General features: G+C 36.3%; 1 protein-coding gene across 1 annotated transcript; it reads right to left on the bottom strand.

Annotated features, from left to right (window-relative positions):
* Positions 1-3,588: 3,588 nt before the first annotated feature.
* Positions 3,589-12,986, bottom strand: LOC114536393 (ZP domain-containing protein-like). Its single transcript, XM_028557747.1, has 9 exons — positions 12,923-12,986; positions 12,041-12,130; positions 8,228-8,290; positions 7,934-8,023; positions 7,146-7,280; positions 5,864-6,229; positions 5,087-5,312; positions 4,607-4,896; positions 3,589-4,112 (listed from the first exon to the last, which is right to left on the bottom strand). The coding sequence occupies exons 2-9, from the start codon at positions 12,099-12,101 to the stop codon at positions 3,916-3,918; spliced, it is 1,428 nt and encodes a 475-aa protein (XP_028413548.1). The 5' UTR covers positions 12,102-12,130; positions 12,923-12,986; the 3' UTR covers positions 3,589-3,915.
* Positions 12,987-15,051: the final 2,065 nt, after the last annotated feature.

The raw sequence follows: 15,051 nt of genomic DNA, 5'->3' as shown, positions 1-15,051 counted from the left end.
TCCATTCTATAAGAAGTGTTAATTTTGGGTTTACACAGGGTGTCTCAAAAAACCCGAAAACTATTGAAATCAATGCATTGTTGGAGTTTGAATGCCTATACCCAGTGAGCACACGACGTCGTTTCGACGTTGATTTATGGTTGAATTTTGGTCGCGACGTCGATCAACCCAATATCGACTTCGTTTCGACGTCGATTTCACAACGTCATATCGACGTCGCAAACTGACGTTGTTTCAACGTTGTTTCGACGTCAGGTAAAACTAGAGTTTGCTGCGTTTGCCGCATTTAATTTGTATATGAATTCACAACAATATTGGGAAAGTGTTGTGAACATCATATATGCAGTGTAATGATGTGTTTTTGTCAGGTCGTTAAAGCGTCGATATATCAACGTATTCTCGACGTCGTTTTTGCGACGTTTATTCAACGTTGTTTCGACGTTATATAAAAACTTTACAGGACCAGCTTGCAAAGACTCGCAATGGTAATAATATCATTCCTGATAGATAGTTAGGACGAATGTTGCGATTTTAGGAAGTGTTGAAAATTAATTTCTACGTAACAGACTATTAAAACCATTATTGAATACCTCGGGCCTCCCCGGAGCAACATCGGTCATGCATCGTTGGTAGAGTGCGCGCAGTGCATTTCGGGAAGGTCGAATTAAGCGCGTCCATTTGAAAATTGAAACATGTTGTCGCGAACGGAATATGAAACATTGTAGCTGTATATTTCGGGATATTTTCACAGGATTTTCTCAGTTTAATCGTTGGATATCTTCAGCATAAATCCAAGAAAGCAGTAAAGGTTAGTGAGAGTCAGTTTTACAGTGTGTATTGCCATGACAAAGGCTATGAATCGCGAGATATGAATACGCGATCGTGACATCGTGATTATATTTTGAAATTTAAACGCTTAAAACATTGCCCAAACTCTTTGATTCTCTTTTAAAAATGGTTCAGCTAAACGAATAACGATACTTGCTCATTAGATTTTGTTAACTTATGTTTCAACGTTGTGTGATCGCGGGTTATTCATTCTAATATGACTTTGTATATACAGTATAAGATCGCCATATTTGACGCCAGAACTAATTGCATTTATAATCCAATTCAATCCGCTACTTAGTTTCGATAATTTAGACCCAATTTATGGTTCCGTATGTTAGTCGTGTGTTCTTTATGTGTTGAACGCAATTCGATTTAGCTATTTGCTTTGATTTTTTGAAAATTGCGTACTATTATAAGCCCTTTGCTAGATGAATAAACTGATTTTTATTATGCTGCTCCCTTTGCCGGTTGCCTTTCTCAACTGAAGTGTCAACGTGCTACATCATTAAACTTAGTAAATAACTAGCAAATGGCCTAGCACAGACCTATAACAAATATATGGGGTAAGCGCACACATAGGGACCACATATGTAGTAAACAATATCATCTCAACTTTTAAGGTTGGCCAAATCGCAAATCGCAAATTGTCATCACAAGTAAATGCCCCTCCTGTTGCTGCGTGTATAAAGATGATGAAAAGATTGTTCAGAATGAAGGGAAAGATAACATACTCGAACATAATATCCAATTCCATAGTGGTCAATAGTGTCCAAAAACTTACTTTTTATTTTACAATACTGATCGAGACTCTTCTCGCACTATTTTGAGACGAGATTTTAAGAAAACATAATCTGAGATGAAGGAATGCCAGACAATTTTTCGAATCTGATTTCTTAATTTCAAATCAAGTATATTGTAGATTTAAACAAGATGATGTAAATTGAATAAATTTGTTTAAACTATAGAGTCAGTGCAAGTATGTCTATGTTTTTTATATGCATTTCAAAATCTAGCTAAAATCCTATGCACGGACGTTGTTTTAAAGGCAATAATCTAACGTCGATTCGATTTGTGTTTTCAAATCATTTTCGATGTCGTTTCGACGTTGAAATTTCATTAATTGCAGACGTCGATTCGACGTCAATTACCCGACGTCGTTTCGACGTCGAATAATCGACGTCGATTCGATTTGCGTTTTCGAACCTTTTTCGACGTCGTTTCGACGTCGCTGGGTGACGTCGATTCAACGTTGAATCGACGTCGTTGTGCTCACTGGGTAAGCACTCTGTTGGGACCCACAGGTGTATAAATGTTTGCCATAATCATTTTTTATGCATGCATATGATGCAGTAAAATTTGCCTGTAGGCAAAAATGATATTTATTAACAATATTTACAATTTACAAATTTGGATAACAATATTTAAATGTGCATCTTAAGGACCATGACCTTCGACATGTCCTCTTTCTCTAGCAATACAAAGCATTTAGCATTTTATAAGTTGCATTAAATCCCCACGGGCTGAAATTCGTGAACACGGCATTCAAATTTTAACAATGAGTGATTTCAATAGTTTTCGTTTTTTTTGAGACACCCTGTATAATTTTTTCATTCTATTTGTTAATTGTAAGAGCAATTGTACTCTTTGTTTTATTATTTAATTTTTAGCCATTAATGTAAGTGGCTGTTTACATGAGCCCGGTTACCCGAGATTCAACGAAGCGTGAGAGGACTTTGAGGTATTGAACTGAGCAGATAACATGATCCTGGCAGTCGTATATATAATCACCACAACAATAGCATGTGCTTGTTAGGTGTCATAAAGACTTTTTTCAATACCTCAAAGTCCTCTCACGCTTCGTTGAATCTCGGGTAACCGGGCTCATGTAAACAGCCTCTAAGCAGTGCAGTGTTGTTTTCATCCATTCCTATGCCAAGGTTACCCAGTAATACAACGAATGTCTCTACGTCTATGTAGGCACTCAACCAAGGCCGATTTAAATGCTAAAATAGAAAATCATCAAACGTGATACGAAGAGACGATATAATATCATATGTTAGGAATATCGCGGTTGTATCTATATAGTTAAGACCAAATGAAAGATAAGCCTAAATATGAAATCATTTTAGCTGGCAACTTGCTAGAACAAGATAGCATCTATGAAATTATAATCTACCAAGCGAGTGCTTTACCGTGTAATATCGGTAATCAATTTTTTTACAGACCGAATCCGAAGGGCCAGGTTTGTATGAAATTCCTCGGTAAATGGCGGTCTAAGCGAGAGTAAGAAATTACTTATTTTTAACATAGACATGTATAATCTTACCGCAAATATGCATACATGCATGCCCTTCACGTTGCGCATTTTTCTATCAGCGCACAGTCAAAACTACGCCGCAGCTGCGCACGGAATAATTTTGGCATCCGATGCAGAAACTATCAAACCAATTTAACATTTACCGTACGTTGCACATCATGCCTTAGTGGAGGAGGTGATTTGGCGCATGCTCCGTGACTCGAAACTGGTCGCTAAGCCGGCCGTCCCGGCCAATTTTTTGTACATATGACAGTAGAACTGCATGTTACTTTCAAGGCAGCCGTCAACACGCAAGCAATCTGTGCCATTTCGGCACGTACGCATGTGCAAGTGGAGGCTGGCTATAACCAATCAAATTCGTGTTCCATTGCAGTTATAATATAAAGTATACGTATAACATAAATTACGTGTTCCGTTGTATTATAATATAAATTGCGTGTTTCATTGTGGTTATAGTAATTTTTTTGAATACAAATGAATAAGTGATTATATTAACATAATTATTTGTCCATCTAGTTGCTTAGGATTTTGCCGAGAAATGCAAAAAACTGGCCCGGGTTTTTATTACCCCAAAGAAAAAAATATATATTCCAATATTATTACATGCACTGCTTTTATATTGATTATGTTGCCTTATATAAGCACACCTATAAAGTTGACAAATATACGCTATGAAAAAGCTGTTTCTAAATAATTAAGATTTTAAATTGAAGGTTGTGAACTATTATACGATAATTATTATTCAACATCTGTGAAATGAATAATTTCTATTTCATTTCCAGATTACTGAAGGTAAAGTCCTCCACTTTGCCAGCTGGGCATTTCATGGGAATTTTCTCCAGGGATGTTCTGTGATTTCCTCCACGACGTCTTCTGACCAAAATGACCACAGTCAAGGACAACAAAATAACAATAACTGCAGCGACAGCAAGTATTGCTATCATTGTTGTATTTAAACCGGATTCTGGAAACCAGAAATAGAATTAGCAGTGGTATAAAAGAAACTGAAAAGTATAAAAAACGAGTAAAAAACGCCACCATTAGAATGAAAACGCGTTTCCGGCAATGACTGAGGGGGATTACATCTTGCAAAATGAAGCTCGAGCTCGAGAAAATAGCCAGACCGGTCCTGATGTATTTCAGTATAGACCGATTACTGGTATTTTAAAGTGTTTCAAGAAATATGCATTCAAGTTTATCGATATTTATGCCTTTTCATACACCACTGTATTTTAAACGAAATACTCTCTTTCAATTCAAAATATGACCAGTCCTAATAATATGCAGCGCCCTAATAATATTAAGGCACGTGTAAGAAAACCGGATATAAATATTCTGTCACACCTGGATCATTTTCATCAAAATTTTTCACTCTCATTCCACCTTTTTAAGCTAAACGCTGTTGTTGCACGCTGCTGTTTTGTTGCACGAGATAAAAATAAATTGAAATGAACAAACCTTGTACTTTTTCTGTTTCTTTTTCAGGTTGCTTCTCGCGGTAGACAATAGGACCAATTGCAAGTTGGTAGGTACGATCAGTAGCAGGTACATCACGACGTTTTCGTCTGTTTGAACAACTCGTACTTTTAGCACAAATGGAATCTGGGGAGTTTCTGTTACATATTCGAATGTCGCAATGAATGTATACGAAGGTATGGTTAGCAATAAATCTAAAAACTTGGATACTGAACCTATGACGGTTTTGCAAGCCACTTGTAACGTGGATAATTGTTTCATCCTTGTCACAACTAAAAGCAATATTATTAAAAAAGATTCAACATGTCTATCATAAATAATAAAGTCATTTCTTTAAAAGTTTAATTCCCACTTGATTTAAATAGATTATAATAACAGATTAAAATTGATTTGGGAAAAAAAGACTTTAGAAATTAAATGAATTGTTTCGGGGAAGTTCATCTAAAGCTCTAAAATTCTTACCCTTCGGATATGAATTCATATTGTGGCGTGTCGTAAGGCTGGATACTTGGTGTTGCGCGGCATGACTCTGCACGTACAACAATATCAGGATTTTGGGTATCTACGCCATACTCGATGTTAATACGCTCAGAAAAACTTTTGAATGCAGGATATTGCTCAGAAGAAGGGGAAAGGAAACCACTATCGCTGTAGGAACCCATATTCACAGTAAAGTTTCCAATATCGCCTGAAAAAAAATATGGTAAAACCTATACTTAGGAAAATGGTTGTACTTTTAAAGGCTTTGCAACAGTAAATAAACAACCTACAATCTTGAGAAGAAATTGCTGTAACACTACACTCTTTCCTCCCCCATTTCAATGTTGATGCGTAAAATCACGACATTGATTTAAGGGGCGGAGTGTTGCAACAATTTTGTTCAAGATTGTAGCATTAATATCCCCTATAATCTGAAATAAATTTAAATTTCTTATAAATTCTAGACAGGTTTTATTGCTAGCTAATAAATTAAGGGGAAAACTAGTTAAGTAGGCTTTTTTATGATGATGGATATCATTGTGAGTATAAGGCCTAGTTCCAGCGACTGTGTTTTATTTTAGCCTACATTTTCTCTGCATTTAAGTGGTGTGATGATTTTTAGAAATTGCATTTCATCCCGGTTAAAATCGATAGTCCTTGCCCGTTCAAAAGAATTGAAAATACCCCAGAAATTGCGGATATCAGTCACCGTGAAAAATGCTAGCAAAATATTTTCTCCTCTTTTCAAGAATTACTTACTTTTTTCAATTACTAATTCTTGCTTGGGTGGTTCAAATTTCAAGCCAGTGAGACTAAACACACGATCATAGGCACATTTAAAACTGTAAGCGAATGATTTTCCTCTTGTTATAATCGAATCGGGTGAGGTTAAAATTTTGCCAGTCAAGGTATTGTTGTAGAACATTTCTTTATCTGTCTCAGAATATGTCGTTCCACATTCATGTAACGCTGAAGTTATGTACACGTGGGTTTCGTTGTGGCTTGTCTTGCACGAACTGTCAGCAAGATGCAAGGTAGCATTATCAAACCCTCTCGATGATAGTTCTTTCCTTCTTAGGACTACTGTAAAGTTATCCCTCCTGCATATCACCAGAGGCGAAAATCCTTAAAGAACAAAAATTCACTCAATAGGTCCAAGTTGACAGGAATAGTCTAGATAACTCAGATAAACTGAAAGATAAAAGATATAAAACAAGGGAATTTTCCAAACAGGAATAAGATCACTAGATATGCTTGTACTATGTCGAGAATTCAGTTACGTCCGAACTGAAAACGGCAATTTTACACGATTATGCAATTGTTGTTATGCAATTCCACAAAGTGGCGAAATGCCGCCCAAATGACAAAAGACATGTCCATGGAGTGTTACAAACACAAATGTTTCGTGTATAAGTTTCCCAATGTAGATTTCTCAACGTTTAACACAAAATACATATAGTATATCCCAGGACCATAGCCCTGGAAAATTCGTTGTTTTTTTTACGTCATTAACAATAAAGTTGTGGTGGATGTGATTTCTACTACGAAATTTATTCCAACTAAAAAATGACTCCGAGTTCTGCATGAAGACGTTAATGCCGTAAAGTTCGTAAATTACGCTTTATAGAGAAGCAAAGTCTTCGATTAGTCTTTTTTGCTATTTAAATCAACAAGAAACTTTCATTAAACATGTAAATATTAGCATATAATTAGATATTCGTCCCCTCTACCCAAAAAAAAGGTGGGGCACGTCAGCCCAATGCCCACACGACTAACGCCCTTGACTACAAAGCACTGTAATATTATATGGTTGTATAAAGAGCTTTAATGCATGCAGTGTTGCCGATGCCGCATATGACACAACAGGAACTCTTGCAGGAATATCTTGAAATTGCACGTTAGATTTTTCAAAACGTTTTGGACTGCATCGAATGACCGCATGCAATATTGGTACAATTGTCCAAAATGTTAAAAAGGGCCTCTTGTATAGCCGCGGGATGATCGTAGCATTGAACCGTAAAAATTTTGGTCCACTATTTACCTGGGGCACTTCCGCTGGCAAAATAGTCTACCGTGTCTCTTTTCACGCGGATATTTTTCACTGGTTGCTCACGAAGTGCAAAAAGCTGATCGCTTACATCGTCTTCGTGGTCAGGGAAAGGTTTATTTGCGTCTCCTAAAAATAGGAAAAATGCAAATTCGCGCACTTTAAAAACTGGTAGGTTAAAATAACCTATTTCAAAAAGTTACAACTATTATCAATATGTCATTTTAACCAATTGAATAGGTTACAACTCAAATATATAGGTTAAAATGACCTATTATTTTGAGTTGATTGCGCGAAGTTGCAAATAAACGATATATATTTAAACCAAACGTTTCGGTTGGAGAACCAATGGTGGTTTAATTTACTTCAATATGCTCTATTTTTAATAAGTAGAAAAATGGGGTGATCAATAATAACTCATCAAAAAAGGGTATTTGAAAGTGAATATATTTAGTGATAGCAAATTAGTATATATGTTGCAAAAACATGTAAAAGATATCCAAACCAGTACATAGGAAATAATGCCAATATCACGCCGCAAAACGTTGATACTTAGTAAAGACATGCTCTTTCACATAATATAAAGTGCATGCACAGTTAATCTTTAGCAATGAATTCAAATTCGGATAGTATCGTGCTCTCGGTGCGTGCTGGGATAGCGTCGCTTTGTGCGTTCTGCCACGGCATAGCAAAATCATCCAACCTTTCGTCGCGCTTTCGTCTCATGAAAATAATGTATAGTAAGATAATTTATTCAATAGACATTTATTCAATAGTCTTACCTCGAAAATTCTGACCCTCCCAAGATTGTTCTACTTCATATTTGTTTTCCCAATCCTTCTGAATTGTTGCTTTAATATTAGCAAGCATTCCTGTAAAAAATATTTTGAGCGATGATGACATGAACACGGTTCAATATTAATTCAGCCTGGAAAGCAGAATATATGAATATGACCTCCCTCACTTAACGTTCGATTGACGCCCATGGGCAAGATGCACAGAAACCTGATTCGTACGCTTTAGCAACATGAGTTATCATTAAAGAAACAAACGCACAGGATTTCAGTCTGACTTACCAGAAGAGAAGAGGAGGCAGAGAAGAAAGTGAGTCGCCATTGGAGCAAGGATCAAAGTTACTTCTAAAAACAACGGACTAGGTGATTAGAAATAATTATAAACAACAGAATTTCTTAAGGCTCGTTTACACTTGCGAGTTTTGCTGCGATTTTTTTTGCGATTTTCTTCTTTGATAGATGTGAACGAGCGAATTGATTACTCACGCTCAAACAATGTATCAGAGCATTCGTGAGTTACTCCTTCACATCCACCAAAAAAGATGAAAATCGCACATAAAATAGCACCAAAAATCGCAAGTATAAACAAGCTTTAAGTAAGCGAGTGAAAGTATCAGTGAGACAGAAGTATAATTATTATGGAAAGTTGATATCCCATCCCCTACCGATGCCGCCCTTCGTCAAATCAAGGCTGCTTGATCAAGTACATTGTTGTTGGTATTTGCTACCAGTGGCGCAGCCAGCCTGATAATTCTGTCCCACTATGTAAATTTCGAGTGATAATAATTATTCATATCCTTAAAAATTTATTGTTTTCGCCGTCAATGATCGACAAAATATTAGCATATAGCGGGACAAATTGTCAAGCTAATGGCCGGCGCACACTAGAGCTATGTGCTTAGCAAAAAGTCATTCGTGGCCATTGGCGTAAGGGGGTTGCTCTCGTGTGCGACTTTGGTCATTCGTGCCACTTACGACAAATATTTAGCATGTGTGATAATTTCTGCCTCGCGTGCCGAAATCTTTCCGTGTGCGGCAAACTGAAAGCTATCTGCTTGCGTAGATGAAATTTACAGCAGACTGATGTTTGTTTTGGTTTGTAGGCGGGTTAACATTTAAAAAAAGTTTTTATTGAGTATCTTGTGCAAATTTGTGGTGTTTTTCGCGTGAAAATGCCCTAAGTGGAATATAACATGAATTTCCGAGAATTGAACTTTGTTGTAATTTTTGAAAATTGAACTCATGTTTCAACTTTTAATGTTACTCACTTCGAAATCTGAATTACGAGTCGGTGAGCAAGTTTACGCATGAGAGCAAGACCTATATGACGTGAGCAACGATGGCCCCATTTCGTTCTTGATTAAATAGGTCGTAGCCTCAGCCCATCTAGTATATGTCATTGGTTCGGACATGTGTTACAATAAATTGATAATTTATTTTACTGATTAATTAGTTTTGTCATTTAGGCGGGATTTCTACGTAAAGCCTGCTTACATGGAGCGAGTTATCCCGGTTAGGCGAGGTGAAAACTGCATAATTATACTGATGAAGACTAATCAGGTTAAGACTATGATGTAATGCGCTTTTTACTTCGTGCAGCCGGGATAACTCGCTCCATGTAAACAGGACCTTAAAGAGAAATAGTTCGCCCTGAAATATTTGCATATTTTCTTTAGAATTTTAACAGCATAAATAAATTAGTTCAAAATGACTGTTCTCAATGCAAAAGAAAATATGCAAATATTTCGCTAGCGAACTACAGTATTTCTCTGAAAGTGGAAATCCACCTTATACAGGACCGTCGCTTAATTGGGGGGTGTATATTCATATAAAATTATTCGTCTTATGCTCGAACGATAAATCATTTTGGAATCATAAATCTGACTAATCCGATGAATCATAAATCTGACTAATTTTTGTTAATGCATAAAGTATTTGTTTAAAGGTCTGTTCACACGATCCAATTTTTTTTTGTCCAATTTTTTTTTGGAACCAATTCACTTCTGAAGGATGTTTTATGGCCTGTGTCTGGTAATGTATACGAGCAGCAAATCCACTGTTTTATCAATAACCAACAATATTTCATACGTCACAGGTAAATTGAGTCCAACAAAATTAAATCGTGTGAACAGACCTTAAGTTCATGATCATTAATTTTGCATTCAATTCGGCACATGAAGAGTTCGACGTTTGTGCATGGCAAAAATTACCAGCCTGAACCGTGCAGTTGGGGAGATAGTTAGGGCTTTATTCACTAACGATATTGCAAAAGTCAAATTAGTTTGGCCTCTAATAAATTGGAGATTCACAAATAAGACCATTCATTTATTCATTATAATCTTAAGGACTGAACAAACAGCAGAGTTGGATTCCAAAAAATTTGAAGCAAAGAAACAACTGATATCGTAAAGACTTTACCCAGCTTATGTAAAGTGCATGTTAAAGCAAAAGCTTAGAGATTCGCAAATAGCCAAATTTCGTAAAAATATAAGCCAATAAACAGTATTGTCTACCAGAATTTGAGTATTGCGACATCGCGATTCCGTGCTGTATGCCACGTTTTACATGTTTGTCATGATAATTATCATTATGCATTATACTTTGCATATTAATAGTATCGCGATGCGTATCGGCAATTTCTTGGTAATCCGATTCCTGGTAAAAAGTTACCAGGAATCGGAATTACCAAGAAATTTCCGATACGCATCGCGATACGTTAATAATTTAAAACGATACAAAATGCAAATTAGCGAAAAGCTATATCAATTATAAACCTACTGTGGTGCGAAAGAAATAATTTTATACATGTGAAAATGAATAAATAGCAATTACTTTCATTCGCACTAAAGACTTATAGTTAAAATCGAAATATGTTTGCCATACGAAATTTCGTTGTTTATTTCAAATTCTTAATAATGATATGGCGTTGGTGCGGTGGTCGACAGGGGGTGACAAAGAGCAGTTTCCCGTTTAGAAACATTTGAATTAATCTGGAAAGTTTATACCAATATTTTGGGGAACTTTTTGCTGGAACCAGCGAAACCCGACCATTCCCTCCGTCCTCCCTCCCAACATCAACTCACAACACTTTCAAGATACATGGAATTTATGGTGTCCTTCAGCAGCATTTCGTATCGTAAAAATCCGTTTAATTATTCAAATGAGGCCAAGGTAAGCTTCTGTTTTCTTTGATGTTAAAAGGTTAGAAACATAAGAATTTATATACATGTGTCTTAGCTTTCGTCGATCACCGACATCATCAAACACGATTAAGTATGAACTATGAATACTATTATATACCTACATCTAACGGTAATATAATAGGGTTCATATAGTTCATAATTATTTAATCGTCTCTGATGATGTCTATCGACGAAAGCTAGACACATGGTATATAAACTCTAGTGTTTTTAACCTTTTAACATCAGATAAAACAGGAGCTTAATTACCTTGGCGTCTATTGAATCATAAAGCAGATTTTTATTTTAAAATATATGCTCTGATTGCTCTCCTAGGCCCTACGTACTAAATTCCGGCTGACGGTTTTAAAAATGTAACGAAAGATTGAACACACTAGTCATGTTCAAAGAATGAAGACGTCATAGATAAGACCAATTGTTTATCTTGGAACATTTAAACACGTTGTGGGCTCCTGAGATTATGACTATTTCATTGCTAGCACTTTCGAAACATTTCCAATCTTAATTTATGATTACAATATGATTACGATATCTGTAATGTTCCAATTAAAAGTAAATGATTTAGAACTTTGCAGGAATGAGGAAGTGTTCGGAATGCTGCATATCTCAGTGCTAAAGTTAGGGTGTGAAACTTGTATTTTGTCCACTTAGCATTACAGTCATTATCTAAAACAATTTAGCGAAAATAGGGAGTTTTAAAGAATTACTTTAGCCGAAAAATAGCCGCAGAAAGAAGCAAGATTGAATGAGAAAGCAAAAATATTTATGATAACTCCAATAACAAATCTTTTTAAAAGACTCAACGGCGATGGAAGCTATTCACTGCCAAGAATACGACAAAACTCGTAATATCTTCTGATAAATAGATTATGAAATAATGCTTAAAAGAGCTTACCTTTACAAAAATTAAGGTGGAAGTACTGTACTTTCGTTTCTGCGGTTTTGTTCTGTCTCATGAAACTCAAAGTGTTAATGCCAGTAATGGCTAAAAACGAAAGCTAGCAGTTCTAAAGCAACCAGATAAAGGTATCCTGCTGATTTGCTAATTGTGATACATTTACAATCGCATATCTGTATAATTAAATTTACTATACGACCTTGGGAATGTGTGAGCTAGGTTTACAGCACATTAGTATATCTACATTAATTTGGAGTGAACTACGATTTCTAAGATGAAATTCGATGAAGATATTAATCTTCGAACGCAGTATCAATCTTTCATGCATAACAACTCATATAATGATATATTCATACGCCACCATGCATGCAACTATTAACACTCATCATGCTAATTTCTTAGCGGTTTCAAAGAAGATTATTATTCAAAACAAATTGTGCTCGAACACCCAAATACATGTAAGTCATGTTTCTGCACAGCATTTGGCTTTCTATATGAAACACTTAATTGTTTCCTCTTTTCAAAGGATCAAATGGAGGATAGATAAAAATATTTTAATACGTTTATTGTTTGTACCGCTCTTAAGTGGATATACGTATATATGGGTAATTTTGGTGCGGTATGTATGTAACTGTTTTACCCGGAAAAGGGAGAGCCTAAAAAAGGCAAATAATGCACCTTAATTAGGCAATTTTATAAATTGCTACTTTCTTCAATGCGGCAATCTTTTTTAGTTTTTTGCAACATTTTCTATTCCATATTCTTACTAACTTCGTTTTGAAAAAGTATTTTCAATAGTTAGAATAATTTTAATAACTTTGATTCTCTTACACACGCCCATAATTTGCCATTGAGTAAAGACAATAGTTCTACACCCACCGAATATTTCAGCAAGCCGTCTGGTCTTTTGAAGTCGAGGAAGTCCGACTCGCCAAACGGCAGATTAAAGGGTTATCTCAGCATGGTTTCAACAATAAAATTCTAAATCAGTCGATTAATTTATTGCGTGAGAAGAAACACAGGAGCTTGCATCATGCTGACTGGCAGAATTAACTCTCGTATAAATGGCCGCCAAGCATGCGCAATATTAATAAAGCTCTACTAGAAATACGTGCATGCAGCGACCCCTTGCTATTTCAAATAAAGTACACAATTGTCTGAGCTAACCTGACCTAAACTAAGTCTTATATTATGACATGACACAAAACTCAAATCAGTCATATTATAATATTTGAACGAGTATATTATAGCTTTTTAAAACATTTATAAGCTTGCAGATTATGAATTATTTCTCTTACACGACTTTGTCTTGACGGTATCAATGTTCAACTTTGTATATAACTTAAGAAGTTGATCTGTTGGAAGATCACTTTTCACTCTTGTAAATATTTTTTTCTTAAACCATTGTAAAATAGTACCGTGGGTAAATAATTTAATAATAAGACGAGTTAAAACTGGTAACTAGCAAACGCTTGCAAACGTGCGATTGGCTAAATTAAAATTTTGGTTCACGTCAGCATAACTGATATTTTGAATTATAAAATTTTTTTAAAAATATTTTTCATTTGGATGGTCTTGAAAATATATGAAAAATATACCCATAAAATTGATTAAAATACAATGTAAAGGATGCCTTTGGATAGAAAAATTTTCATCCAAATGAATGGCAAAAAATTTACGATTTTGAAGCAGTGTTTTTGAGCAGGTAAATTGGTAGATTTCGTATTTTAAAGCATGCAAGTATTTTGTAAGTTTAATATGTTAGTTTATCAACAAATGTATGACACCTCTTTGAATTTATTCGTCAAATTCGTTAAAATTATTTTGATCGGGAAAGAATTTACTTTTAAAGATATTGAAATTTTGCTAAAAATTGCAGTACAATCATAGGCGGCCCAGAACCCAGAACTGATCTCGCTGACCTCGCGCGACGCTCATGTTGTCGGAGCAGTCTTATAATTAGTCATAATATAATTAGTCATTATACAACATGGGCCGCCTATGGTACAATATATACTATTTTCCCCGAGCGGGCGCGAAGCGCCCTGCAAGGGTACTTATTCCGCTGGGAGATTAATTACATCCGGGTATTGTGACAGAACATAGCGGAATCCAAAGTTGCCCAAATTCTACGTCATGGACCATGGACGTTCAATGGTCACGGTACTTGTGCAAAATTTGAACGAGTGAAGACTAATAATTAGCAAATTGCTGATTGGCTAAGACGAAACATTTGTTTTCAGTGAAAACTGAAAAACGTCAGCAACCTAACTGTCATTTTGCAAACTATTTTAACATTTTTTTAAAAAAAATGTTTTGAAAACACCATATGAAAGAGTTTAAAATATCCAGAGCCGCCAAGAGGGGGGGGGGGACATTTTGCCCTGAGCCCCAAAAATGAAGGGGTCCCCGACCTAAGAAAGAACCTAAAATTATAAAAGCACCTCAAAAAGCCATTTTCCGGCGGACTCGACCATGATCGAATACGCCATTCTTCGGCGGACTCGACCATGGTCGAATACGACATTTTCCGGCGGATTAGACTATGGTCGAAGACGCCATTTTCCGGCACACTTGACCATGGTCGAATACGCGATTTTCCGGCAGACTCGACCATGGTCGAATACGCCATTTTCCGGCAGACTCGACGATGGTCGAATACACCATTTTTCGGCGGACTCGACCATAGTCCAAGACGCCGTTTTCCGGCACACTCGACCATGGTCGAATACGCCATTTTCCGGCAGACTCGACCATGGTCGAATACGCCATTTTCCGACCGACTCGACCATGGTCGATACGCCATTTTCCGACGGACTCGACCATGGTCGAATACGCCGTTTTCCGGTACACTCGACCATGGTCGAAAACGCCATTTTCCGGCAGACTCGACCATGGTCGAATACGCCATTTTCCGGCAATGACAATGAAAGAAATTACGTACTGGAAGAAGAATAAATAGTCTCATTCGTGAAAACCAACTTAAGGCAGTCAAACAAGAAAATAAG

The sequence above is a fragment of the Dendronephthya gigantea genome, unplaced genomic scaffold (assembly GCF_004324835.1).
Source record: "Dendronephthya gigantea isolate DGI-Jeju-01 unplaced genomic scaffold, DenGig_1.0 000135F, whole genome shotgun sequence".
Taxonomy (NCBI): domain Eukaryota; kingdom Metazoa; phylum Cnidaria; class Anthozoa; order Malacalcyonacea; family Nephtheidae; genus Dendronephthya; species Dendronephthya gigantea.
The sequence above is the reverse complement of the archived record's forward strand: the minus strand, read 5'-3'. Positions and strand labels throughout refer to the sequence as shown.

What these genes read in the sequence shown, in the direction of transcription:
- LOC114536393 (XM_028557747.1), bottom strand. Translation starts at nt 12,101, where the DNA reads ATGAGACAGAACAAAACCGCAGAAACGAAAGTACAGTACTTCCACCTT. An exon ending in TGCCAGCGGAAGTGCCCCAG is followed by an intron (nt 6,230 to 7,145) that starts GTAAATAGTGGA and finishes TTGTTCTTTAAG; the next exon opens with GATTTTCGCCTCTGGTGATA. An exon ending in AGAAACAGAAAAAGTACAAG is followed by an intron (nt 4,113 to 4,606) that starts GTTTGTTCATTT and finishes TCTGGTTTCCAG; the next exon opens with AATCCGGTTTAAATACAACA.